The 12,016-nt window shown below is 42.8% G+C and overlaps 1 protein-coding gene and 1 long non-coding RNA gene across 5 annotated transcripts in view; one reads left to right on the forward strand and one right to left on the reverse strand.

Moving 5' to 3' along the window:
- Positions 1 to 51: 51 nt before the first annotated feature.
- LOC104992081 lies at positions 52 to 10,487 on the reverse strand. Of its 4 annotated transcripts, none has more exons than XR_825661.1 (4): positions 9,918 to 10,126; positions 6,614 to 6,752; positions 1,446 to 1,529; positions 52 to 411 (listed from the first exon to the last, which is right to left on the reverse strand). It is a non-coding gene; the product is annotated as an uncharacterized LOC104992081 (long non-coding RNA). The 4 variants fall into 4 exon arrangements; XR_825662.1 differs by having other exon boundaries at positions 1,415 to 1,529; XR_825663.1 differs by lacking the exons at positions 52 to 411; positions 1,446 to 1,529 and adding an exon at positions 10,264 to 10,487 and having other exon boundaries at positions 6,367 to 6,752; positions 9,918 to 10,046.
- A 79-nt stretch (positions 10,488 to 10,566) lies between these two features.
- RNF20 (ring finger protein 20, E3 ubiquitin protein ligase) overlaps positions 10,567 to 12,016 on the forward strand; it is a 25,793-nt gene continuing 24,343 nt past the window's right edge. The window contains exons 1-2 of the mRNA XM_010844829.1: positions 10,567 to 10,739; positions 11,801 to 11,955. Coding sequence (XP_010843131.1) covers positions 11,827 to 11,955 — 129 coding nt within the window. The 5' untranslated portion in view covers positions 10,567 to 10,739; positions 11,801 to 11,826. The remainder of the gene's footprint in view (positions 10,740 to 11,800; positions 11,956 to 12,016) is intronic.

Below are 12,016 nucleotides of genomic sequence, written 5' to 3' on the forward strand. Positions count from 1 at the left end.
TGAGTCAACTCTTCGCATGAGGTGGCCAAAGTACTGGAGTTTCATCTTTAGCATCATTCCTTCCAAAGAAACCCCAGGGCTGATCTCCTTCAGAATGGACTGGTTGGATCTCCTTGCAGTAAAGTTCAAGCAAACTGCAAATGTGAATGAGTTGCTTGTAAGAGGTAACACATCAGCTTAAGTTCACAATAGCCAGTATGTGCATGTGTAGGGTCAGAGTGTTTCCTGAGGTTCTGAGGAGGTGGAGAGAGAAGAGAGTTGGCTGAGAGCACAAATATCATGGAGGTGACAGGAGCAGGAATCCAGCTTTAGAGACTGTACAAGAGCTGGGATGCTGGAGGTAGTCTCAGCTGACTTCACAGCCGTGTAGTAACTGTAACCGAGTGGTCAGTATTGCCAGTCTTATTCTTCCTGAGGTGGAGAAGGAATATCAATAAGGCAAGATTCCAAACATTCACAAGCCCCTGGCCATACACTAGTATTATGAGAACTTCTTTTAACTTAGTTTGGCCACAATCTTCAAGCTCCAGAAATTCATAACTGAATGTATCCAAATGAATGTAACTAATGTGATTAATATATGTAGTTTGTTAATGAATATTTAAATTGATATCTTATGCCAGTTGTATTGATATCAATTCTCCTTTATTGACCTCATTATAATTTAAAAGACAGAGAATAAAAAAGACTAGAAATAAGTAATAATCATGAACAATATAAGACAGTACATATATAATTAAATAAAAAATAGAATTTTTCAAACTGAAGTAATGTACAGACACCCGTCTAAAGGAAAATAAACTTCTCATGGACCATCTAGTCCTTATAATTTTTGATAAAAATATATCAACCTTGGTATAAATGCTTTATGCTTATATAGCTATAAAACCAAAACACACTTACAAACTCAATATAAAGTCAGATAAGCTTCACCTGAACAATATCTGATGTGACATTTGATGCTATTTTGCTGAAAGGAAGACCCTACCTGCAATGTAAATATTGCATGATACAGATTCTTTGTACTTCAATGATCTGTCTCTTAACTCTTGACTGCTCAATGGAGAAGATGCCTGACTTCTGTCCAAATGGATTCTCCTGAGACTTCTATAAATTCCAAAGGTGAAGGTGGGGGGTTGTGCTTGGAAACCTAACTGTCCCAAATTTATGCTCAGAGGGGTTGAACTGAATAAACAGGCACAATACCCTGGGCTGGGATAATGATTATTGCATTATAAAAAAAAAAATTGCGGGGGGGGGGGTAAAGAACATTTAAGCTCTACTCTTTTAGCATATTTCAGTTATAAATATGGCTCAATTTTTTTCATGAAAATGAGAGTATACTAGTCATACTCTCATGGTGCTTCATGTTAGCACTATATATTTAGATACATTTTCCATTGTGAAGCTGTACCATTATTTAGCCAGCCATTCTTGATAAGTACCATAAAATAATACATCCAGTCCTGCTTTTTTTCATTCCAGGTTCACAAAGTAGCTTTCTGATTATCTATAGATGCACACACCAGCTGCAAGAAGAGAAATTAATAACCAGAGAATGAAAATTATCTTATTGAATAGTCAACAAAAGAGCATTCTGGATAGAATATTACACAGAAGTCTGGAAATGAGTGCTTTCTTTAGTCCTGATCACTGGTAGGGATCCTAAAACTCTAATCAGCTTTGTGTTTGCTCCAGAATAGGAAGTAAGGTGACTTCACCTGCACACCACCTGGGGAGATAGCTTTACGTTAAGCAACTGTTCCTTAGCGGCTGTCTCCTTCTTGCATTCCATTTCAAGTTTTAACACTACCTTCATTGTCAGAGTTGGTGGGTTTCAGCAGCAAGAGCCTGGACATGAACTGGAAAGTCTTAATCAAAGGAACAGAGATTTGAACTGGGCCTTAATAGACAGATACAATTTAGATAGGTGACCCAGATGGTGATTAATAAGTGAGGGCCATATATCACAAGCACGTTCAGCTGTCACCTTCTGAAAGACAGTATACAGTGTTGATGGCATGGACTGAAAATACACATAGTGGGTAATACCTGTGGTAGAAAAATATACATGAGAGAGGGAATCTTCAGTGTCATCACTCTCTTCAAAACATAGTGAGATAAGAAAAGGGATAAAAGGGGTATACATACTGAAAAGGAAAAAAGACAAGAGTGTTATTTTTTGGCTGCATGGCTTGTGGGATCTCAGCTCCCTGACCAGGGATTGAACCCAGGCCACAGTAATGAAAGCCCAGAATCCTAACCACTAGGCCACCAAGGTACTCCAAGACAGCTCTTATTTGCAGATTATATGATTTTTCTCCATGCAAAAAAAGGAATCTAAGAGAACGAGAGTTTTATAATACTAAGTCAAAAACAATATATATTTATATACATACAGCTTGTTCTACATAGCACTTATAAACTGTTGGAAAATATAAAGTCTTATTCTTAATACCAACAAAACCTATGTACTATCTAGATATAAACTTAGTAAGTAACAGGAAAGAGATACAAGAAGAAAAACATGAAATTTTACTGAAACATAAAATTAGACTTGAGAAAAGTGAAGAGATATGTACCTGGTTGAGAAGACTAAATACTAGAAAGTAGTCATTTCTTTCTAAATTAGTCTATAAATACAATGTACTATATCAAACTCTCAATTGGATTTTGTCTGTTAAATTTACAGATGGCTCTGATTCCCTGCTCCTGCTATAGATCCCATTTCCAAATACTATCACACTGGGGGACACATGTGAGTTTGAGAAAGGGAGCAGAATTCAGTCCATAACACTGGATTATTAAAGTGTTGGGAAATGGGCTCTTCCATTTTTCCCTCTGCAGGAATAAAAAGAGCCATAATTTCAGCATAAAATAATTTCCTTACAAACCATCATCAAAGGGGTTAAGGGAGTGTCTACCTGCTAGCAACAGGACCACTTTTCAGCAAGACTCCTCCCTTTCTTTTGTAGAAGTCAAGTGGGAGCCCCAGATCTGTGTCTCTTGCTAAGTTGCTTGAGTCGTGTCTGACCCTTTGCGACCCTATGGACTATAGCCATGAGGTTCCTCTGTCCATGGGGTTCTCCAGGCAAGAATACTGGAACGGTTGCTTTGTCCTTAGTGAGACTCAACAGTGACATTTTTTCAGCTCTCACAGCTCAAGGTCCTCCAGCACTGATTACCCTTACCCTTCGTTCAACCAGTGGGCACTGCGGTGTGCTGCCAACGTTTCCCCCTCCACTATCAGAACCGAGGAACTCATTTTCCCCAGCTGCTGGCAGTGCTGGACCTCAACAGTAGTGAGTTGAGTCCCCTCCAGAGACTGCACTTCGCTGAAGGAAGCCAAACCTGGTCCAAGCTCCTGCCCTCTTCCCCAGTATCCATCTCCAATGACTGACTGATGCAGGGGTAGAAAAGCCTGGCCTCCTTGACTCAATTCAGGGTCACTCTGAAAGACTTTCCCAGTTCTAGAGCTACCCATCATATTAGTGGAGGACTCTGGAGTGACAGCAACACAGTCCAACTTCTTCTTCTCCCTCATCCTGCTTCCTTCACTTCCCTTAGGTACTAAACCTCTTACACACAAATCTCCATCTCAGATTCTATTTTCCAAGGACTTCAATAAGGAGCAATCTCTTATTCCTAGTTGGCTTTGCCTGTGCCCTTTATGTATCCTTGCTTCACTTCTCTGCATTCTTTGAAACTCTTAAGTATCTTCCGGAATTCCAGATCAATCAGCAAAAAAAAAAAACTTTATACGAAGGCTGAGACAGACAATTTTCTTTCAGTCCCTTGGATGTTAGAAGAATTGTATCTAGTTTACTTTTATGGGGAGGGGTCTCCAATAGGCACCCAACCTTGATAGTTCCTGGGCTTTGTTTCCTATCCCCCTTGCCCTCCAAGGCCATGAAAATCTATGTTCATATTCACCCAGTTTGACAAACACCATGCTACTGGAAATGAAAATTCCAAATCTTACCTTTGTGATTATGTTCCACACCCTCACCCCAATGCCTAATGCAAGCATTTCAGTCATGCTGTTCTTTCTCCTCAAAGGTCAGGTGGATTGCTAGGTACCTAGTAGTAGCGATAGGAAATAGTGGACCTACCGAGTGAGAAGTGAAGCACTCCTAGGAGTGCTTCCAACTTTCCAAATTCTCATCCTCTAATGAGGCAGTCATAACAAGGACCAGTGTATAATGAAATCAAAATGACAAAACTATTCATAACCTAACCATAGAATGACACATGATATAAAAAGACAATTTTTCTGACTGTAACATAGAACATAACTTTTTAGAACAAGTGGAGCTTTTCTGACAACCTGTGACTACATATCAGCTCTTATGCTTCCATAGACCCCGCTGGGACTCCCTATCCTCACTCTCTGAGGGTGAGAGGCCTGACTCTGCCTCCCTGGATTGAGCCAAGATCATGGTCCCCAGAATTCACAAAGAGGGCTAGGCCTGGTGTGGCATAGTGGGCCAGGTGATCAGGAGAGGAGGAGGCAGAGTGTGGAGAAGGAGATGGCTGCGGCCATGGTGAATGATGATAAGCTAGGGGAGGGAGAGGACAAGGGAGGGCTGGCTTCTGAAGAACTCTCTCAGGCAGAACTGGATATCATCACTTAAAGCAGTGGTCCTCAAACATGCTCAGAGGTGGGGCATAATTTAAAAAGTAAGAACTTGGATTTTTAGAGAGCTTTCCCCCAAAGATTCTAAGATTTCACCAAGTATAAAGCAGACGCCATGGAATCTGTGTTTCTGTTTAACGAGTGGTATCATACTGGATAGAATACAACTGGTCTAAAAATAGGATAAATAAGGAACTTCTAGAATCAATGGCAACCCACTCCAGTACTCTTGCCTGAAAAATCCCATGGATGGAGGAGCCTGGTGGGCGCAGTCCATGGGGTCACTAAGAGTCAGACATGACTGAGTGACTTCACTTTCACTTTCACGCATTGGAGAAGGAAATGGCAACCCACTCCAGTGTTCTTGCCTGGAGAATCCCAGGGACAGGGTAGCCTGGTGGGCTGCCACCTATGGGGTCGCACAGAGTCGGACACGACTGAAGTGACTTAGCAGCAGCAGCAGCAGAATCATGTTTAGTACACAAATAACCCCATCCAGAGTACACGGAATACTGGAATGCATGGAGATACAACAAAAATCTTACAGCAGAACATCTGCAGCAAGCACAGACAGGGTGGTAAACAAAAATCCAAAATATCTTAATTTTATCCTCTATGAAAGCATTAAGCCTCTGCTACTTAGTTGCTCAGGTTTTTAAGAGTTAAAGTGAAATCGCTCAGTCGTGTCTGACTCTTTTGCGACCCCATGGACTGCAGCCTATCAGGCTCCTCCGTCCATGAGATTTTCCTGGCAAGAGTGCTGGAGTGGATTGCCATTTCCTTCTCCAGGGGATCTTCCCGACCCAGGAATCAAACCCAGGTCTCCTGTATTGCAGGCAGACGCTTTACCATCTGAGCCACCAGGCCAAAGAGTTAATATTGTACTCTACAAGCAAAGCTTTACAATATTAACTCTTTGGCCATGTCTTAACTCTTAAAAATCTGAACAACTAAGTAGCAGAGGCTTAATACTTTCACAGAGGATAAAAAGCTTTGGCCTTCCCTGGTGGCTCAGACGGTAAAGCATCTGCCTACAATGCGGGAGACCCGGGTTCTATCCCTAGGTCGGGAAGACCTCCTGGAGAAGGAAATGGCAACCCACTCCAGTATTCTTCCCTGGAAAATCCCATGGACGGAGGAGCTTGGTTGGCTACTGTCCATGGGGTCCCAAAGAGTCGGACACGACTGAGCGAGTTCACTATCACTAAGCAAAGCTTTCGAAGAACTGGAGGTGAAAAGCACGTTGCCTGCTGCCACCTGGTGGCAGAACCTTATATTTAACCAAGACTGGCAACAAGTCTGAAGAAGGGTCCTTGGAGAAACAGCCATTAAGTAACTTGGAAAAAATCACTTGAAATCTTTATGACTCTGCTCCTTTTTAAAAAGGATTATTACTTAAATTATAATGTTGATACAAGCAATCAAATACAAGAACTTTCAAAGGTATAGAATAGTAAATGTCCTTGTGCATGCTAAGTTGGCTTCAGTCGTGTCTGATTCTTTGCGACCCTATGGACTGTAGCCTGCCAGGCTCCTCTGTCCATGGGATTCTCCAAGCAAGAATAATGGAGTGGGTAGCCATTCCCTTCTCCAAGGCACCTTCCCGACCCACGGATCGAACCCTGGTCTCCTGCATTGCAGGCAGATTCTTTACCATGTGAGCCACCAAGGAAGCTTCCCCCGCCCCCCCTCCCCTCCAAATATTCTTATAGCCCAGCAACATTCTGCCATTTAGTAGTGAGGACCAAATTTATTTTTCCAGGGTTATTCTTTTTTTCTCTTGATTACGATTGTGGGCTGGTAGCTTGTGAACATGTGCTAGCTGATCAGAAACTGGAAACATGGTCAATGAAAGAGGTCTTGGCCATCTTCCCTTTCATCTATTCCATTTTCTCTAGGGTGAAGCCACCTCTTTGAATCAGAACAGGCTTTTGGGAAGGTGTCATGACTGGAGCTCTTGGGAGAAATAGATCTCACCAGTAGCTGGAGAATCTGGTTATCTACATGGTGAGAATTAAAATGTTCTATAAAGGTCTGCTGTCTTCTCAATATCTTCTCCAGCACTCTAAAGTGTGGGTGGAATAGGGGTGTCTTGAGTTGACCTGGCACCATTTCCCTGTAAAAAAAAAAAAAAATGAGAGGCCCAAAATGGAGTCACTTGTGCTAAAAGGAAGACTTAATACCTGACCTTACGGCAGTCACAATCCTCTCCAAGAAGGTAATCCTAACTGGTCAGTGTGAAATTTTCTGGTCACCACCAATGAGGTAAACCTTTCCATCCTTGAAAGGAAGACGAAGTAAACTGGCACACAGATCCTCTCATCCACTATGGACAGGCTACCTAAATTTGAAATAATCTTTGTCTTTGACTTCCTGATCTTACCTTTAAAAATCTCTCCCTTTCTATAGCCTTTTGGAGCTCCCCTCTACTTGCTAAACAGGATGCTGCCCAATTCATGAATTATTCAATAAAGCTAATTAGATATTTTAATGTTTACTCAGGTGGAGCAACATCCCTGAGATTCTTTTAGTTTTCCCATCTCCGTGTTTATTTCCTTATCAAGCCAGGTAACAAGAAGGCTCCAACAGTTTCAGGCCTCACAAGAAATTCAGAAGATAAGTAAACTGCTTCAGTCCCATTATTCCAAGCAATTCAGCCCGATTAAACTATCCACTGTTAAGAGCAGAACTTTGGGTTTGGGAATGGGACTTACTATTTGAATTAAGACAATCCTTGAAGAGGGAAGTGAAGTCAGCTTCCTTCAAGACATAGAGAATGAAGGGGTCTAAATGGATATAAATAATCATATGTGCCAGGGTCCAGCCTCAGTGGATCCAGGGAAATTCGAAGGAGAGACGGCTTCGGCGATCAGGATACGATAGCTTTAATTAAATATTAATTAGAGATATAAAGAGTAATAGAATGAGGATAGCTCAGTAGGAAAATTCAGTGGAGAAAAGAGGCTGAATAACTTGGTTTACGTGGAAAGCTAGTAAAATTCCAAGGCAAGGAATTTACATCACCTACGTAGGCCGCAGGTGTCCTCCTGTTCTCTGGAAGGAGAGGAGACACTAAGGCCTCCCCGGTCAGATATTAGAAGCCCAGGCATAATTAGTAGGCTTGACGAGCCTCCACGCTCAAGATGGAAATTCAGCCAGAAGGTGAGAGAAAGAACGACATGGGGAAACCAGTCTTTCGAGGAACTGATCCCATTTTTTATTTTTCTAGGGTCTGTTTTTATACACTGAAATGTTATACAAAAGTCACGTGGGGTCAGTAGTCCTGACTTTTATTAAAGTCAGGTGCTTCATACAAATGTATACAGAGGTCTTAGGGGTGTTACATCATCTTCTGGCCAGGGGAGCCTGCTGACAATTTATGACCCTCTCCTTGTGATAGCGGTCAGTCAACCAGAACACTTATTTCTCCAGGGGTGATTACTCTTAAAACAGACGCCACCTTCCGAAGGTACCAGATAAAGTTACATTCCTATAGGGTGAGGGTGCAGTGGGTTTTAATTAAGGAAAGAATTTGCTTAGCCTAAGGTCTAACGTGATTAATATCAAAGGTTAATACTTATTTTTATATTTATTAATGTGTATAAGGGCAGGGGATGTGGAGACTTAGCAGTAAACATTGACTCAACAAATGAAAAACCCTTCACCAATACAATTTCTAATCAGCCTACTGTACTATACGAATAGTTTTCTAACTTCTCTAAAGAACTTGTTTTTAGAAGGTTTAAAGCATCTCGTGTCTCTTACGGTTGGGAGGCTGTGAGCAATCACATGTGGCCGGACAAGCCTGTCAGGCAGGCTAGAGAACCTTCAGAGGAGTTTGTAGGTTGAAACACTCCTATCATGCCCAGGAATTATTATTAACTGGAGCTCTAAGTTAACTCCTTCTCCAAAAGAGGTGGTGGGGGGACAGCCCCCTGTAAAGTCAGAGGTGTAGGTGAGAGCACAAAGTAGTAAAGTAGGCAGACTCTGGTTTTGGGGGTAGATACTAGAGAATTTCCAGGGGGACTCCTGAGGCTCGATCCCACTTTTTCGTATGTCGAGCCTCCTTCCTCATGACCTTTGCCATGGGCGGAGTTCCTCACCCTGGCTCCCGGCACATATGAGTAAAATTCTGGTTGTGTTCTATTCAGGTGAGAGAGGGGAAGTGGATGCTGAGTAGGCAACCAACAACATTCTCCTAGACCAGGAATTGATTTAGCACAATACAACACATATTGATAACACTCAAATGAAATTCAACTAGGGTCAGGCAATCAATTACCAATAGTGGGGATCACCACAAACAGGAATAAAATAACCACTCAGCTCTAGGCAATGTGGCAATGCAAAAATATAAACCTAGTGTTGCCAGACCTTCAACATTTTCAAGAGAAGTTGGTAATCTATCTATCTATGTATTTTTTGGCCGTGCCATGTGACATGTGGGATCTTAGTCCCCTGATTAGGGATCGAATGCCATATAGCCTGCATTGGAAGCATGGAGTCTTAACCACGGGACCGCCAGGGAAGTCCTAAAAATATCTTAAAAGGCAGTCAATAGTGTCCAAAATAAACAAACCATACTTGTAGGCCAAGTACAGCCTGTGACCTTAAACTTTACAAACTCCGGGCTAGAATCACTGCATGCCATTCAGTGGTTCTATGCATGCAAGATTTGCCAAGAGCAAAGAAGTCAAAGGAGGGAGGTCAGAGAGAGTCATTTCATACAATGCTTTCCCTGACAGGTCCCCGAACATGGTTCTCAGGCTTCTGCTTCACCCAAAGAGTTCATTTGGAACCAGTTGCCTCTTTACCACTGGGCAAGTGTTCTAAGTATCAGGAAACATGAACGCTTGTTTCCCACTGTTTACATTCAGACTTTACTGGGTACTTTTTCATACCTCTGTGAGGCATACAGCTTTTCATCAATAAATTAGTTTGATTACCTTCCTATCATTAAAACACATTCAGTTTAATTGAGTGGAAAATAGCAGTTTGTTATTAACTAAAATCAATGCTTAATTAGAAAACAACTTATTGATTTATGTTTATTTATTCCCTGGTCAATTTCTTGTTGAAAAGATACACAAAGGTCGTAACTGTCAATCCCGTTTGCACATTAGAATCTCGTGGGGGTGGGGGAGAGTTGGGGAAATGCTTTTTTTTAAAATGTGCATGCCCAGGCCCTACACAAGAGGGACTAAAACTCCCCAAGTGATTTTAATGTGTAGACAGAGCTGTCATACATTTCCCTGTAATAGTTACAACCTTCTAAACCTACCGAATCTCTTGGGTTTTCTCCAGAACCTTTCATTTCAGCAAGAAGGGGCTCACAGTAATATTTTCCCGAGATGTCTGAAAGTTAGTCCTTTCCCCTGGGGATTGACGGCGCCATCAGCCAATCGCCAGTCTGAGGAGAACCAATAATAGGTAACAGAACAATAGGCACTGTAAACAAAAGGTACTCAGGTTAAAAAAAAAAAAAAACAACAAAAACAGTGGGGGGGGGGAGGTGCTTAAGGGCTTCCCTGGTGGCTCAGCTGGTAAAGAATCCGCCTGCAATGCGGGAGACTTGGGTTCGATCCCTGGGTTGGGACGATCCCCTGGAGAAGGGAACGGCTACCCACTCTAGTATTTTGGCCTGGAGAATTCCATGGCCTATATAGTTCATGGGGTCGCAAAGGGTCGGTCACGACTGAGCTATTTTCACTTTTCACAGTAAAAAAAAAAAAACAAACAAACAAGTCGCGCAGTAGCAATGGTTAACAAACGGGAAAAAATCTGGGACGTTTCCTCTGACGTCAGCGAGGCCTCGATTTAGCGGCCGCCGGGCGCCCAAGAGCTGCTAGACAGTGCTTACTTCCGGAAGCGGGGCGCCCTCGATTCGCGTCACTTCCGCCCGGTTGAGTCTTGTCCTTCACGCTGCCAGATTGAAGCGACTTCCTCTTTTCTTTCCCTTCTTCCTCCCCTTGGACCCGCCTCCCGGAAGCTTCGCTGGGTCTTCACTTGTGGGTTAGGGGTGAGAGGTGGGAGGGCTACTCGGACCTTGGTGAATAACTGCTCCGAGTTCCACTCCCGGGCGGCGCAAGTTGGAAGAACTCAGGTCAGATCTCGGCCAAGGGCGGGACGGGACTCAGCGGGCAACGGGAATCCCCACCCTCTTCCGCTCCAAGGCCTCCCTCTCCCGGGCCTGTAATTGGCCTCTCCGAAGGCTGGGGTCCTTGGCTCCTCTGGAGTCGGATTGAGGCTATTGTCCTCCTCCTTTCTCTCCAGGCGAGGTCCCACTCTGGTCGCTGCCACCGATACCCTTCTGGAGCTTCAGTTGGAAGCAGAGTTGTGTGTCGTCTCGGTGATGGCAGGGCTGATACCTTCAGTAGCAAAGTGCTTTAGCATCTATTCCGCTTCTTTTGAGCTCCGAAACCCTGGGAGGCGAGTAGAGCAGAGAGAGTATGTGGTCACTTGCATTGTGCATATCAAGAATTCCTTTCCAAGGCTCTCTAAGAGTTAGTACTGGGATTCACACCCAGATCTAGCTTCTCTAGGGTGACACAAATTCGTGGGGAGAGCGTTTAGAAATAAGGAAACTGCAAATATAAAAAGGAAAGTTAGCATTTCTGAGTGCATGCTTCGTGTACGGCCTTATGCTAAAGTCTTTCTGTACTTATTCATTCCTTATGAGGAGCATAGGAAGCATATACTGTTGTTATTTCTGCTTTAGGAAATTGAGGCTCAGAGATGATATATGGCTTGTTCAGTATTAATAATTAAGTAGACATCTCCCAGGTCTCTTCCAGCTCTCTGATTCTCCCAACACTAAAGAATTAATTGATTTTCTATGTTTCTAAATCAAACTATATTTTCAGCTGTTGGCATTTCAGGAAATGAGATGCCTGAAAATTTTCTAAGTCTCTTCATCTTTTGCCCATTATCTTGTATTTTAGTAGCATTCTATTTAGAACTTTGTAGTTCTGTAAATTCAGCTGCGACTCTTACTTCACAATTTACTTTTCTCTTTCCAAGAGGAACTTGAGGATCATGTTGCTAAGTGTGGAATTAATGGACCCGGGTTAAAGGATTGACAGGAAAAGTTGCTAGTTTTTACATCATAGATGGACTCTAGTTGCTCTCCTTGCCTATCTTACCTAAGATTTTTTTTGTCTCCAGGAAAACAGCTATCTTCTTGTGCCACGATGTCAGGAATTGGAAGTAAAAGAGCAGCTGGAGAGCCTGGCACATCTGTGCCTCCAGAGAAGAAGACAGCTGTTGAAGATTCAGGGACCACGGTGGAAACAATTAAACTTGGGGGTGTCTCTTCAACGGTATGTGGAAATAATGCTATGAGAGTGTGCTTTTCTTCTGTCAGTTGCAACCTAGAAGTAA

Source organism: Bison bison, unplaced genomic scaffold (assembly GCF_000754665.1).
Source record: "Bison bison bison isolate TAMUID 2011002044 unplaced genomic scaffold, Bison_UMD1.0 scf7180017864209, whole genome shotgun sequence".
In the NCBI taxonomy this organism is placed as follows: Eukaryota; Metazoa; Chordata; class Mammalia; order Artiodactyla; family Bovidae; genus Bison; species Bison bison.